Source organism: Acipenser ruthenus, chromosome 28 (genome assembly GCF_902713425.1).
Source record: "Acipenser ruthenus chromosome 28, fAciRut3.2 maternal haplotype, whole genome shotgun sequence".
Classification (NCBI taxonomy): Eukaryota; Metazoa; Chordata; class Actinopteri; order Acipenseriformes; family Acipenseridae; genus Acipenser; species Acipenser ruthenus.
The window spans coordinates 25249274-25266435 of record NC_081216.1 but is presented as its reverse complement, the minus strand read 5'-3'; the positions used below and the strand labels follow the sequence as shown (position 1 = coordinate 25266435).

Sequence of the window (17162 nt, the reverse complement as noted above, 5' to 3'; positions counted from 1 at the left end):
AACTGCAATATTTAAATATTGGTTTACAGCACAAAAGGAAAAAAAATACATGTAACTCACTGCAGTGTCTTACTTGTCATATTGTTATAGTACAGTTGAATAAATAATAATAATAATAATAATAATAATAATAATAATAATAATAATAATAATAATAATAATAATTGTTATAGTACAGTTGAATACTGCAAACTGTCACTGAAACCCTTCTTCAGCTTTATCTGTAATTGTTGATGCTGCAGTATTTGTAATGGCATATCCTAAACAGTCGTAAGCACATGCTTTTATATTGCTTGTTCAGTATTTATATTGTTGGGTGGTAGTGTTTATGGAAGCTGTTTTATGTCAATTCATCAAACTAATTAGCAGAATGATCAATAGATAGCCCTTTCAGAGTTGAAAAATACAACTATAAAATGCTCCCATGGACTTAACATTGAAAACCATTGCTTTTGTTTGTCGATATTAGGGACATGGATGCTAAAATAAAATGCTTTTAAGATGTATCTGTTGAAGACAACTATCTTTTCAGCCTAATCGGTTTAATTTTTGAGTGTCAGTGTGGTAGATGTACTTACCGCTGTTCTTGGAGTTGTATAACTTAGGTGTAATGTATGTTACCTGAGTTGCTTTCGAGGTGAAGTTAAGTGTCACTGTTTGATACATAGGCTAATTTGCTGCCTGGTCTTTAGGGTTAACAAAGGAGATTTGAAATCTCCAAAGATTAAGTGCATCATAGCTTTTCGTAGGTATTGTCTCTAAGGCTCAAGCATCGCACAGCTAAATGAAAACGTAGGAGTGCAAAAAGCTGTCTTTTAAAAGAAGAAGCCATGTGTCCCAGTTTCAATCCACACGAGGCCAGAGAAATATATTTCAAAGGCATTACATTTTAAAACAATGAAGTACTTCCAAAATAGGTTAAAGCTAGACGTCAGATCTATGTCTGATCAATAATGCAGAGGGACAGTCTGTCAATGTTAGCATACTTTGAAGGCACAGAACCATCCAGCAATTCCTTTGAGGGATGTGTAAAAAAAAAAGTAACTGGCTGGAAGGTGGGAAATAGAAAGTCCAGAGACCAGGAGACATTACTGAGGATGAAGAAAAAAAATAATTTGGCTTTGCAATCTAGATGTTAATTATATCCCTGATTATAAATGTTTTACTTCACGAGTACAGTTGGTTCAGTTTCAAACACCGTAGCATTTCTCATAGATTGGAGGCTGTGTGAACCAGTGGTTAAAGAAAAGGGCTTGTAATGAGGAGGTCCCTGGTTTTAATCCCGGCTCAGCCATTGACTCATTGTGTGACCCTGAGCAAGTCACTTAACCTCCTTGTGCTCTGTCTTTTGGGTGAGGCGTTGTAAGTGATTCTGCAGCTGATGCATAGTTCACACACCCTAGTCTCTGTAAGTCGCCTTAGGTAAAGACGTCTGCTAAAAAAAACCCCATAATAATAGCTTATTTATTTTTCAAATCAGAATAAGTATGGTTCCATTAGGAACTCTAGGCTATGGACTACTTAAAGTAAAGGTCAAATACAGGTGCTTGTTGCATCTAGGTAGAACATTTTGCCCCTTGCTCACAGGTATTACAATGTATTGAAGCACATAGCTGTGCATGGTGGTGCAAACTGCCTAGTGTTGTGTTTGTATTGATAGTCTAGTTGATTGCTTTTAGAATGCTCTGCGTGTTTTGGATTATCCCCAGCTGCAGATGACAAGCACCTCGATCTATTAATAGCCTCGGGTGATCACTGGTCACCTTGGCAAATGCTGTGTATTCCCAGACAGCTGTATTCTCCTGGTCAGTGACTGTGGCAGCTGAGTCATATGGCAGTCCTCAGGGGACGTGTGAGAGGAATGAATCCTGCCATGCATGTGTTGCTAATCAAAGCGGTAAGGCAGTTATTTTTACTGTTAGTTTACAGTTTATCTTTTGCGTTTAGAATTATATAATTTAATGTGTGACAGTTACGTAATTGGTGGTGCTTTCTAGTTATTCAAAACGCGATTAACAGCAGCAAGGCTCCACTTACCAACACATTGCTCAGCCAGTCTGCTTCCATCCTGACATCTGAAGTTAGCATTTATTACAGTTCTCTGAGCAATGACTTCCAGTGGTTCAAGATTGAGTGGTCGATTTGTGATGCCAAGCTGCCCTGCAGCCACTGAGCTGAGACCGCCAGTCTCATTACATTTGAGCTGATCTAAATTCTGCAGGCTAGAGGTGTAAAGCAGCACAATCCAACCTGATCTCTTTTCCTGCCCCTTCTCTGATGCATGTGTTTTATAAATCGCTTCTCTGAAATGTAAACGCCCTCACAAAAGCACTAAACAAAATTAAAATGTTCTACCTCAAACATCTTTGAATGCTGTGCCAAATCTGAATTGTCAAATTAAGTTCTACAACTCATATGAAGACCAGCTATGATAAACATCATGTAAAATAGTTACTCAGAGATAACAGGCACAGAAAAACCCAGACGGACTGAAAGCCCTACACATGTACATGTATTACATAGAAATACCAAGCCACACCGTTCTGCTGGAAACCCTCTGTGCTGTGTTTCTGTCCATGTGTTTTGGATGATGCCCTATTCCAGGTGACAAGCACCTTGCTCTTTTAATAGCCTCTGGTGATTGCTATTCACCTTGCCAGATGCTGCCCTGCGCCCAGTGGTAGAAACCTTTCTGCAGACAGTCATCTATCTATTCATGTCCTTGTTGCATCCTGCTTGTAGGTCCTTTGTCCTTGCCAGTAATCGAGAGCATAGCAGCACTACATTGATTTACCTTTAATACATTTGACACAATCAGTCAGTTGAAGTCTGCATGAACCTTTTGTATAGCACTTTACTGTAGACTTTCAGCAGATATATTAAATAAAAATTCACTTACCCGACAAGTTCGTAGGATTAATGGGTACTTTTGACCTGCTGTATTTTGACCCTTGCATCCTAGATTCAGTGGACATGATTGAGGGCTTTTATTTAAGTGCCAGGTGCATGTGAGCATGCAGCGTAGAATGATTTAAAATGGTAGTGAATTTAGCATTAATAGCAAGTCCAAGATAGCCACCAAATTTATCATTAATATATACTCTATTACTAAGTCTCTGAATGTCGATCTTCTGGGTGACAGTTAGTTATCTTGGGTAGATAGTCTATGGAAGCGCCACTTGAATATCGTATACCATACATCTGCATACATACAGGGTCTACTGTTTATTAACCCTAATGTGTTTGTGAAAATATGATATTTAGCTGAGATTATTAAAATGATTATAAAATCTGTAAATTGCTTTTTTGGACCATTTTTTAGCTATTAAAAATGTAATTTTCAGCAGCATCACTGTTCTCTAGAAAGCAGTGCTAGTCCTTCAGAGCACCATTGCAAAAGGTGGTCAGGGGCACAGAAGCTCCATATCAATTATATGGTTAGCTTACTATAATTTATCATCTAAAGATAGCATCTGTGTGAATCTGAAAGATTAAGCCAGTCAGTATCACAGGGACAGTGGTAGAAGGACACTGTAAGACAGGGCACTGAGCGCCATGGATAAAAATAGACTAACAGAGCAAAAATCACGGGGGAAAGGAAGAGATGAACAGGGATAGTCAGGTGTTTTAGAATTGTCAGGCTACAATGGTGATCCATTATTTTAAGACAAAAAACTATTTAATTCTCTTAAAGCACCCAAGTTAATATTTAATCACAGGTGGTCTAAAAATAGATAATGTGCCGTATATATTTAAAAATAGCATACAGGAGTGTGCAATTCGTATTTCCTGACCCTCGGGACAACAAGCTTTGCCCTTATACTTTGCCCGTCGGACAAGTAGCTTTTATTTATTTATTTTTCCGATATTCGCTCTGTCGCTGGAAGCTGTGTGGCTTCCAGTATGGAAGGCTTTATCTACAGTTACTCACACACTTACAAAATGTTTACCTATTTTGTTTTGGGTTAAATAAAAAATATCTGTGGAGCACATTAAGTGTGTTAGTGCTTCCTCCTTTGAATGAAATATTTCCTTGGCAGAGTTTGCAAATTCCGTTTTCTCCTGCTTTGGTGAAGAAATTCCACATAATGCTGCTTTGCTTGGATGCCATGTTTTAAAATAACAACAACAACAACAACAGCAGTGGAATATGGCCACTAGATGTCGCAAAGAATCCTGCAGCATGAAGCACATTTAAAATTAATAACTGTATTCAAACTGAGATGTTTCTTCTTCTTCTTCTTCTTCTTCTTCTTCTTCGTCTTCTTCTTCTTCTTCTTCTTCTTCTTATTTCGATGTTTCCTGACATTTAAATGCAGCAATCTAGTAAAGTTACACAAAATAAACCCCACCATAGTCGCTAAGATATTAGCAGATTAGAAAAATCGTTGTGTAATTTACAAGAGTTTGTAGTCAAGCGTGTACTTGTTTGAATGTTTAAAAACAAAACAAACATGAAGTTTACTGTTTAGAAGTATTTCAAGACAAACTTTCCCTGGCAAAAAATGTAATGATTTGTTTTTTCTTTCGATTTTAGTGTTGCTACCTAGTTTGATATTTACCATATTTACATTTTTTTATGATTTAAATGCTGTATTAAAAAAATTGAACAGAAGCGATATTAGTTCTTTATTGGACATTAAAAAAACTATTAAAACATGAAGATTGGCAAATATGTTTGTAATGATAGAAATGAAATGCTTATATATGAGATTATCTGTATAATATTTTATTATTTTAAAATAAAATACAGACTGTAAATCTAATGGCAATGTGTTTATGTATTAATTCACGAATGTATTTATTTTTCAGCGACAGTAGTGCAGAGAAAGAATGTTGCCCTCACAAAATAAAAACCCCAAAAAACCCATCAGGGTATGAAACCAGGATCACCCTGCTGCCACAGTGTTCCAGTTATCCATCCTGGTACAAGATGTTAGATGAGGAAAAATGGCTGTAAAATGTTGTACACTGTTTAAAAGAAAAGTGTATAATAGAAATAAACAAAAGAAAAACATATTCTGTCTTTGCAGAAGTTCATGGAACCTACTATAAATATTGCGTGCATTTTGGTAGAAAATGCAGAGAAGACTGACAGGTTATAAACACGTCCTTTAACAATCTGGGGTTCAGCAGTTACAAAACTGAAAGAACGTCAAGAACAATCAGAATTCCACAAAACAGCAGTAATAGTTGTCGTGGTATCTGTGATGCAACAAACTAAAACACCTGTGCATCAGGAGTTGGATTCAGCTGATAGAGAGAAATAGTGGAAAAAAAGAAGCTATTTTTATATTTGAATAACGCCCAAGTATTGCTTATTATAGTAGTTCCAAACTGCACCAAAAGTGCAGTATGTGGGGCATGTTCAGTTCTCCTTCCCCTGCTCTAATTGTTTAACAGCCAGTAGGTACTATCAGACAAAAACAGCTTTAAGCAACTTTAAAGATAGAACTTTCATGAATGCAGTGTGCTTTTGAACATAACTGTTTGCCATATGGTGGGAAGCTCAATGAAAGTGGAGTTGATATGCCTTCCCTTGGTTCTTAATGACTCATGGCCCCATGTTATGTTGTTTTGATAGGCTTTCAGCTCTGTCACACAGCAAGGCAGTGAAGCCTCGCAACCTTAAAGCTCTTGAAACTAGAAACAAAAAGGAATGACCCAGTTTCCTAACATTCTCTAAAAAACGGACAGTAAACCAAAAAAAACCCTTTCAAATTTGGACCATCTAACTGAAGCTGTACTTTATTGAGACCACTGTGCCTGCAGATACAGTACTTGTTACACAGTGAAATTCAATGTATGATAAGTAATCTGTTGGTATGTTTTTTTATGGCATTGATGTATGTATGATCTGGGGGGAGGGTGGGGGAGCATTGATTTTGATGGAGCAAGACAGGCAGTAAAAACAAACCTACCCAAGGGGCGGGTTCTCCTGCGAAGGCACATCTGCCTTATTTTAATTTTGAGTGACCCCATAAGTCAGGTTAGTAACTAGCTGAATTAATGATGCCACCTGATTACTTTGGTTGTGTGTGATCCCGAGGGAAGTGTTTCGTAAATCCAAAAAAAAGAACGCTTTTGATGGATTGAGGTTTTCGGAAAAAGGGCTGTTTGATTTTCAAAATTTCACACTCTGTTTTTACCAAGATTAACGTCTGTAGTAGCACATCATTTTTAATAGCTTTCTGTTGACCTTTTTCATTGAATTCTCTCTGTGAACAAAAATTCAGACAAACTTTGTCAGCTTGAATACACTAGAAGAATTTGCATATGCATTTTTAAAGATTGATACTGCATATCATTTTCCATCAAATTACTTTTCAGTCCTTAAGTATTCTCCTGAAAGTGGAGGCATCAATCATGTATTTTTATCACCCAAGGGAACACCTTAAGATGATCTGTAATATCTCAAAGGCGACATGTAATCTATGCCCACAAATCAAACCTTGAGTTGAGTAATTCCAATTTGTATACAAGTTAGAATAGAGATATATTATTAAACAGAGCATAGATTTCTAATCAGAAAATGCAATTGCTGTCAGAAAGTCAGTTAAGTGTAATGCAACTCTAGGGTTTTCAGGAGAGGGGGACATTTGTAGGGGGAGCAGAGTATCCTATGGTTGCTTGGACTCTAATCGTTTTATAGTAAGATTACAATATGGTTACTAAAGCCCCCTGGCAGTTTGCTTTATTTATTTGTGTGTTGTGATTACATTCATACGATTAGGCAATATTAAAACAACAAATCAGTTTTATGATTAGACAATATTAAAACAAAGGATCAGCTCGTGAAATTGTATCTTGGCCTCCTTTTTAATGAATAGTAGCCTTACTCCATTCATCCCAAATAGAATTACATCATATGACATCTAATATGTGTTTTCATGAAGAGATAGTAATAGTAGGTCAAGTGGCTCGCATTTTCTCCACTGATCACCAGCTGTTTTCCTTGCCGCAAACAGTTTGGTTGGCAGTTTGTTGATCTCAAGATCGGAAGTTCCTTTATCCTTGCAAAGGCATACTAGTTGCCCCGGATCTAGTCGCATAAGTAAGAATGAAAGCATTGTCTATGTCAAAAAAAAAAAAAAAACGCTAATATTAGTAGTGTGACCTAAAGATGTGTCTTAAAAAGAAAACACTGATATGCAACACATTAACTGTATGAGATCACCAACATAAGCAGCATCTAAATCAACTTCTTCAGTAATTTTCAGATCAATAATCGTGAAAGGTGAAAGATTTAGTAAACAATATGGGGTTGATTTGATCACCCTACACCAAGCAGGAATGAACCACAGCTGGATTTTATGGGGCATTTTACATCACTGGGGAATCTCTGTGAGTTGCATAAACCACCTGTCCTGGGTTATCCCAGGATTGCCTATTTAAAAAAGTGCTTGATGCAATCCGGGTAGATTCCCTGCTGGTGAAAAATGTTAATGTAAACCATGCCTACAGTTCATTCTTTACATTCAGGTTCAGCTTGACTTACGGAGGGAGATTTTGTGTACCATAAGATGTGGCATGTAAACCCACTTATGTATAAGTCACATGCTGCATTGAAAAGAATACAATAATGTTTTTGTTCCTATTATTATTATTATTATTATTATTATTGTTATTATTATTATTATTATTATTATTATTATTATTATTATTATTATTATTATTATTACTGTTTATTTCTTAGCAGACTTACAGTTGTATACAAAAAATACATATCAAGAATTACAGTACAATTAAGAGCAAGATTTGTGTAAGGCTCAAGGATCTTGACATTTTAACACAGTGATTTAGATTCCAGCAGCTTAACACTAATAGCATTCTTATTCTTTGTAGTGGCCACTACCTGCTAGATCATTTTCTCCATGGATAGTTTAGTGCACTTGTGACTCTTAAATGTTGCTGTGGCCGTTATCTGGAAGCTATTGCCTGCTGCGTTGGATATTACTGCTAAATTAAATGGAAAAAAATATTGGACAATTCATTTCTGCACCGGTTGCTACAGTCTCTTCTGCTAATGAAGCAGAAAGGATAGCTATTCATTTTGTAAGTTTCCTTGCCGTGTTGTTATTCCAAAACGAATTCTTTTTTCCAGAAGATAAGCAGATCTGGTTGGCTGGGGGCAATCTTGAATTCATTATTTGCTAAGCAATTGTCTAAATACCTGTCAGTCAAACACTTACATAATGCCCAAGAAAAATCCATATTCATACCTTTGGTAAACTATGGAATTATGTCATTGTTTAGGAAATGACCCCTGAACCCAAAGATTTTAAAGCAGTAATTTACAAAAGATTGACATTTTAATGGCCATTTAAAACCCCTGAAGTTTTATGTTTACCTTTACTTTTACCTACCATTCACTGTTGATGGAATATAATTGAAATATTTTAACAGTATGCCTGTCTCCTTGATTTAATGTCCCATTATTTCCATTACTCAATTCACCTCCTCTCCCCTGCCTAAGCTTTCTGGGCTCCAGAGGTGGCAGAGGCTGCAGGCGGTTTGATCCATTATGCTGGCCAGCTTCATGCTGTAGGGCTAAGTAATTACACCCTTACACACTGACCCTGCTGTGATCTCAGTGCTGAGCACGCTGCAAGGGGTGCGCCCCCTACTGGAGGTTGGCCAATTTCAAGCGTAGTTGGGAAGTACTTTGGGCAAGTTCTTATGATTATTTTTTTATTCTGAAATGCAAAAAAAAAAAAAAAAAAAGCTAAACATGCAAAACAAAGAGCATGTCTACTAAAGTACTGCTATTAACTTTATAGACATGAAAAGTTAGGAGATGGCCCCAAAAGCTAATACAGTACACCCTCGCTATAATGAACGTGTTGGGGTCTTTTGTTCGTTATATCGAGGGGTTTGTTATCGTGAAAGGACAATCAAAATTAATTATAAACTGTTGGAGTAAGTTAATGAGATGAGACAGTGGTACCTGTTTGTGTCATGTATGCAGTATTCTGCCTTTGCTTTATCCTATTCATTAAAGAATTACATGACACACTGACATGAAATGTTTCAAAGTGCACCACATCCTAATCCAATTTGCAAGAATCCCACACTGAGATTTTATTCCAAATTAACCCAACATGAAAAGTCTGACATGAAAAGTTCCTCAGATCCTCAATTTCGTTGTTGTTGTTGTTTTTTCTTTAATCAGTTTTGCTTTGCCGCATGGTTGCTGAACAGGCCAAAAAAACAGAGTGCTTTTGACAACCGATATTTACGACAGAGGTATGACTCCTTTTTTCAAACGATCAGTATAGTTTCCAGCTTTGTTGCAACAAAAAATTATTTTAGTTCCACAATGTGATTCATTTCATTCTCTGCAGCAAGTGGCCAAACATTGGAAGATGTTTATTAAACAAAAGGGTTGACTTCACTGTGGGGGCAACATCCTGTGCGTACAGACTGGGATGAGGACAATGTGTGTTTGTATATTATCTTTTTTTGTTTTTTTGTTTGGAGTCCCTCCATCTTCCCGTTTCATTCCTCGTTATTTATTGATAGATGAACACTGTCAGAGACCATTGTTTTTAGACTGGTTTTTCTCCTCCCTGAGGAGAAATAAAAAAAAAAACGTCTTATTCGGCTTTGTCACGCTTAGGGGTCTATTGATGACCTGTACCTGTCTACCAGTTTTTAACACAGATTTCAAAATCCTTAACATTTAGACATTCCCTACTGTCCACATGCAATTCTTGTATGTTTGTAAGAGATACACACACATACACATTTCAAATTGTATGTCAAGAGCAGCATGCACTTGTTTATTCGAAATATCGGTCACATTGTGAAGGTTGTGCCTGTGATTATTTCCCAGTATTAAGGCCAGCTTATGGTACAATATTCTTCCTTTTCAGTGTTCCACCGATTTGAGCAACAGGACTAGTCTAACTGATGTGTGCAACTAGCCAGAGGAGATCATGAACAACAAATGGAAATTTGGCCCACAGAGACATACACACGGCTATCTCTAGTGCAGTATCTAAATGCTTATTGAATGGCCAGTGCATCTCCTACCATGTTATTTTGAAGATGTATTATTCACTGGGTAAAACAGCTGCTGACTTTTGCACTGGGCTTCTTATCATGGGTTCCATAGTGTAATAGCAGAGTGTTTAGTGCCTGTTTTTTTTAAAAAAATTTTTATTTTTTATAGCCCTGGTATATGTTATCCGTGAGGTTCTTTTGTCTATCTTAAGGGTTGGTTTGTTCCATCTACAGCTACGGCCAAACATTTTGCATCACCCTATAGAATTAACTCATTTTTGCTTCATAAAGTTGAATGAAACCTGCTGAATAATGTTATGTTAACATATTGAATTGCATACTGTACTACTATTATGGCTTCTGGTAGACTTTTGCGATATCATTTTGGAGTTTCTTCGATTACATGATGTTAAATAAAACCTCTAAGTTATGTTTATATATATTTATTTTTTTAAAATGATGTCTCAATCCTAAAATTTTAGGTGAGGCAAAACCTTAGCTGTACAGGTGCTTGAAACTGCATTGATTTTGCTGTGTTTCTGTACAATAACTGTCATTGAACACTTTGCTATTGCTAGTCCAGTAATGAATGAAATCGGAAGCTTTCTAAAACACAGTACAGAAGGACAATAAGATGATATCATTTTCCCTGCTTCTTTTATTCTGTGGTTGAATGGGAAATATACGACTCTCTAGATGTATCATAATGAAACTATCCAGGGAAAGATGAAACAGCTGCATGTTGAAAAATGGTGCTGTATGTAACACAAGGTTAATACATTTTCCAGATCTAAGTTTAGATTTAATGAGAATCCTATGAGAAGAGAATTATTTCTTTGTCTCTTACTTTGCTTTAATATGCATACTGTGCATTACAAAATTTATAAACTCTTTGATCTTGAATCATTTTGAAGAGAACATTATATATATATATATATATATATATATATATATATATATATAAACACACTTAAGGAAATAATACAGGACAAACCACCCTTGATAACATTTAAACGTGCAAGAAATTTAAAGGACACACTTGTCCATTCAGTCCTAAATTGGATCCTCCACAAATTTGTTATCAAAAAATCCCCCCAATGGTAATTATAAATGTGGCCATTGTATTCACTGCTCAAACACTACAAATACAAAATATATATCACATCCAAGATCAGGCAAAAATCCTGATACATGGTTTTATTAATTGCAATACATCTTATTTAAGTGTGTTTTGTTACTGATTCTATTATTATTATTATTATTATTATTATTATTATTATTATTATTATTATTATCCAATAAACAACCCAGTATAAAAATCCTGTTTTCCTATTTGGGGATTCTCTTTTTATATTTATTTACAATCCAGCCTTGTTGTTAAATGGATAAATCACAATGGAGTCAGTTTATTACTCACCTGACTGCATTTACAATTCATTTTCTTTTACTCAAACTGTTTTTCATTGCCGCTTAAATAATAATAATAATAATAATATTTTGTAATGATATTTTATTAATAACTTGAAATTGCCTAAATAAAACAAAACATTAACTGAGTAATGGTTATATCCTCCATAATTGTAACTAATGTTGTTTAAAAAATGTGGTTATTGAAATAAACAAAGCAGTACTGTTAACGAGTGTGCAGTCGGTAGCTGGTTATAGTACCGTACTTGGCTTTATTCATGGGTTTGCAGCGATCCTGAATTTCTAAAAGAGTTCTCTGGTTTCATTTGTTGTTGTATTGTTGTTGCCTGTAGCAGAAATAAAAAACTATTAGAAAGTGTATTTTGAGAAGTGAAAGCATGTTTAGCACGCAGGTGGTACAGCAGACTAGATGCATGTCTGTGATACTGGAACTCACTTTGACAGTAGATACAAGTAACCCTCTTTCTATCCAATGAACCATCAGAAAGTTTAAAAAAATAAATGTCCCATTCACAAATCCTTCAGTTTGAGTACTTTGTTACATAATGTCATTCCATGACTAATTTTATATTCAAACATTTTATACATTCAATCCTAGCATGCACTACAATAATGCTGCAGGAAATGAATTACGGTGTGCTAAAAGGGACAAGACAGTAGTGCAGTTAACATGTGTTAAAAAATTAATGTATGTCAGAAGTTAGCTGCGATTAATTGGCTGCCTTAATATATAGCACATTGGTATTTCCCCATATATATATATGAACATTTCATATTGGAGAGCTATCTCAGTTGTTCAGGTCATTAATAATTGAGGTTGCAGACAAATGGTGTTTTATTTACAGTGTTATTTTTGTTTCCCCAGATATTGATGAGTGTGCAGCAGAGATGCATTATTGCCATGCTAACACTGTCTGTGTTAACCTCCCTGGATCTCACCGCTGTGACTGCATCCCAGGGTATATAAGAGTGGATGACTTCTCCTGCACAGGTAAGTGCAGAGACTTCTAAGTAGGATTGGGATCACAAATAAGTTGTGCATTGCTGGTGAATACTGAGCTTACCTGCAATGTGTGTCATCCATTAGTTTTGAGGCTAGAATACGGCTGAAGCTAATGGTTTGAACCATGAACTGTCAATTAAAGACCACTTACTATTGTAGATCATTGGAAGCTGTTTTAAAAAATGTACCTCTTGTTGAAATGCTGTATTACAAAACGTGTTTGTTTCCAGGACACTTTGAAAGCTTTACCCTTTGGGTCTAAGTCAAAGGCTACTTAAAATATATATGTTACGAAGGCCCAGAAGGTTCCTCAGTTGATTCAAATGCTTTTTCCATGGATTCTGACCAGTTGAGAAAATGACATTTATATTTTTGTTGAGCTTTCATATACATAAACTTGTATCCATATTTTGGTTTACGGCTTGTACTGTTCTCTGCTTATTCTGTTCTTCTTTGGGAATACAAGGGATTAACTAGCATAGAGAAAAACTGGCATGGAACATTACGCTGCAAATGCCATTAAGAAGGACCTTGAGGAGGCATTGTTTATTGTCAGATAATTAGAATTTTACGCAAATGTTAACCTTTTCAGACTGGCTTAAGAAATTGAGCAGCTGTTTTGGAAAATGGAGAAAACTATTATCTCTGTCTTCTCAAATTCATTTCCTAATAAAGCAGATCTAGCCTCGTTCGTTTTTGTACTTCTCAGTATATGTCTGTCGTCTCTGCAGTAGCAATATCTTAATCATGTTAAAATATTTGCCTTGATTTTAGGTTTTTCAGTGATTCACAGAGCTTGTACAGAATGGTAGCATTTTCTAGATTTGGTTCATTAAGCAATATGGAGTTGTGTAGTCTTAATTTATTCCCTGCATGGAAACATATGCCTAGTTTTCATATTTCTAAAGATATACTGGTCATCCAGTTATGATAAAACTTAAGATGGGCATTCACTAGCACGTTGTCAGACTATAGCTCTGGTGCATAATGCATAATGTCTGACCTTTGATTGGTTATGCTAATATGGAATACCTCTTGGGAACTGTTCGCCTGAATTTGATCAGACTTTGCATGGACATTTGACTAGACAATGCATTTTTTATCATGGCACAGATTCTGATCAGCATGCTGAACAAATCACTAATCTGATCGGGGTCCAGTCCCAAACATTTCAGATTAGCGAGAGTCTGCTGTTCTTATTTATTTATTTATTTATTTATTTATTTCTTAGCAGACGCCCTTATCCAGGGCGACTTACAATTGTTACAAGATATCACATTATACATTATTTCACATTATACAGATATCACATTATTTTACATACAATTACCCATTTATTGTTTTTTTTTTTTTTACTGGAGCAATCTAGGTAAAGTACCTTGCTCAAGGGTACAAGGGTACAACAGCAGTGTCCCCCACTGGGGATTGAACCCACAACCCTCCGGTAAAGAGTCCAGAGCCCTAACCACTACTCCACACTGCTGAAGACTCAAAAAAGATAGAGTTTGATGGTACTGAAAGAAAAGGATTTTGTTGCATCAGGATCTGCATCTTCAATAAACAAACTTACCATCAGTAATTTACTATTGTTGCTTCAGACTTCATCTTGTAGTTTAACTAAACTCTTGCAATCTAGAAACATTTAGAACTCTCTTCACACACGGCAATAGCACATTATTCCCACAGCAGTTCTGTACTCCAGGATTGTGCTCAAGTGCACTGTCTCCTTATCAGATGTTCTCACCTTCCTTTGTCCTCACTGTTTTATTGTCAATTAGTTGCTGTTCCTCTGGATGGTTACACTTTATAAGGGTAGTCAAAGGTAATTGCAATTTACATTGTGCTTTATTTTAAAATGGTCTTTTCTGCTATATTTCATATGTGGATTTGTTTTTGAAACCCATTTCCTATAATTACCATAGGATTAAATGCATTTCCACTTCTGTTTAGGTTCCCGCTCCTGCAAAGGTCAGGTCACAAATACTTATTCTAAAAAAAAGTATAATGTTTGTTAAACAGACATGGTTGTATTTCCAGCAGTGCCACCAAAGTTCTGTGCTCTACAAAGTAATATTAGGATAGAAGTTTACCTCAAAGCACATACAGCTAATAAAATAATCCCAGTAAATCTCTTCTAATATGATTTACTGTCATTTTGTGTGTCTCTTATATTGTATTTTCTTGTAAGACTCACATATTTTAATGTAAACATGTATTCTTTTTTTGTAGCTGTGAAGCAAAAGTACAGTATCTGATATAAATGTTATTATTATTTGTTTATTTAGCAGATGCCTTTATCCAAGGCGACTTACAGAGACTAAGGTGTGTGAACTATGCATCAGCTGCAGAGTCACTTACAACAACAACGTCTCACCCAAGGAGGTTAAGTGACTTGCTCAGGGTCACACAGTGAGTCAGTGAGAGCTGGGATTTGAACCCGGGACCTCCTGGTTTGGTTACAAGCTATTTTCTTTAACCACTGGACCACACAGCCTCATATATATTGCATAAGCAGATAAGCTATCAGACAACCTTACTTCACTAACTGCTACAAAACAAATGCTATAAAAAACACTGTAATATGTGTGTCTTTCTTAGAGGAAAACATGAGGTCTACAAAGTGATGGTACTTCAAACTATAATAGGTTAGGTTTACTGGAATTGTTTTAACAGCTCTGTGATTTAAATATGCCTACATTGGTCAGTTATTTAATAACACTGTAAATGTAGTGCTCCCATGATGGTAGTCCTAGAATGGCATTGCCCATAACCTGCTGTCTTCTCCTGCTCTCTGCTATTGAAGGATTTTGTTTCACCACAGAAAGAGGAATGGCTTTAAAGTTCTTCTGCAATTTATCGTGTAAATGCAATCCCTTTTCCTGTGTTGAAAAGCAGACTTCCTTAAAGTAGCCTCTCAGAATGGGAAATGTCTTGTGAACAACACTGGCAAGTTTATTTCACTCTTAAAAGACAGACAGCGTCTTGAAAAGCTCACCAGTGACATTGACTTTAAAATGAGTCAGAAGACAAGAACCGGCAAGTCTATGTGTCTCTGAGTGATTCCACTTAACTTTGCTAATCAAAAACCAGGCATCCTACTGTAGCTGAAGAAAATTAGCTGTAAAAGATGGTAAAGAAAATCAATCCTCCAAAAAAAAAAGGCTTTTGTACCTGTCATGGGAAAGAGTTTCTTCTTTGAGGTCACATCTTATGAGAAACTCTGCACCTTCTCTGGATAATCAATTGCCTTTTTCACAGAGATTCTACCCTGGTATGAGTTTTTGCTCTGTGTGGTCAGAAGATGTCGATTACAAGTAATTTCTTAGCATATTGAATTCTTCTGTGCGAATGGATATCAATAGGTTATTTTCTACAGTTTAATGTCCCTCGCTGGGGATTCATGTTCTCTTTGATAGGGATATAGTGGAAGTGGCTGGCTGTCTGCGCGTCCTTCTTTAGGTATGTCACATTTTACAGTTTTGGGTATATCTTGAGAACCACTTGTCCAATTGTGATTAAATTAGCGAAGGACTTTTTTTGCACACAGTATTGAGTGTGCCATACTATATCAAGAGCACTGCTTATCCCCTTATTATGAAACTTGAAAAATTAATTGTTTAATTCATTTGAATATCAACAGATCTCACATTAACAATCCAAACTTCAGGGTATGATAAAAACCATGAACATGGACAGGAATGAACCATTGGGTTGGGCTTGCTCGAGTTAGTTCCCTGACTGACATGGATACTTGTATTTAATGCTATGTATGTAAGCCACTGTGAGCTTCAGTCTTGGGGATAGAGTCCCTGATTTCTGGAATGTGACTTCTGCGCAGGGAACAATTGAGGTGGGAGCCTAATAGACAATAAAAATATGGTCATTCAAATTACAACATCAGCAATATACAAAACAAAAGTACAATATTGTTTTAGAACTTTAATGTCTTCGAAAGGCTGTGTTCAGATTATGAATATTTAAACTGACTGCAGTCCCTCTGGCTAATTCAGGCCCAAAAGAGGTTACAGGTACCTTTCTTATTATTATTATTATTTATTTCTTAGCAGACGCCCTTAAACAGGGCGACTTACAATTGTTACGAGATATCACATTATTTTTACAAGATATCACATTATTTTTACATACAATTACCCATTTATACAGTTGGGTTTTTACTGGAGCAAGTTAGGTAAAGTACCTTGCTCAAGGGTACAGCAGCAATGTCCCCTACCAGGGATTGAACCCACAACCCTCCAGTCAAGAGTCACTACGCCACACTGCTGCTTTCTAGAATATGATTACATTTTTTGTTTTTGCTCTTTAGAAATACGGTGTACAGGGGTACAGGGAGAAGTTCAGTGAGAACTACTGAATGAACAAAAGGTGATGAACTGGGTATATTCATCTCAGAACTTAATTTCAACCCAGTTTATTTTAATGACTAAAAAATAGAATGATTTCAATCTTATGAAGTCAGTTAGCTCTGGTGGTCTTAGTCCAGTCCACAGATGATTCTCAGCATCCCAAAGAAATTCCAAGCAGGCACTTACCATTACCCAGTCAAGAGAAATAAGGGCAATGGGTATAATGAATGAGAACGTAAAACTGATGGAACAGGACATTTAAATACATGTTTTATAATAATATCTCCATTAATATAAAAAGGTATTATCGTAAAAAAAATGTACTGTACAAAGCACTGTAATATTTATTTCCATAGGTAATT

At 36.1% G+C, this 17162-nt stretch overlaps 1 protein-coding gene across 1 annotated transcript in view; it reads left to right on the top strand.

Moving 5' to 3' along the window:
* LOC117434546 (protein kinase C-binding protein NELL1-like) overlaps window positions 1-17162 on the top strand; it is a 113605-nt gene that overhangs the window by 55335 nt on the left and 41108 nt on the right. Inside the window, exon 13 of the mRNA XM_059002953.1 lies at window positions 12299-12424. Coding sequence (XP_058858936.1) covers window positions 12299-12424 — 126 coding nt within the window. The remainder of the gene's footprint in view (window positions 1-12298; window positions 12425-17162) is intronic.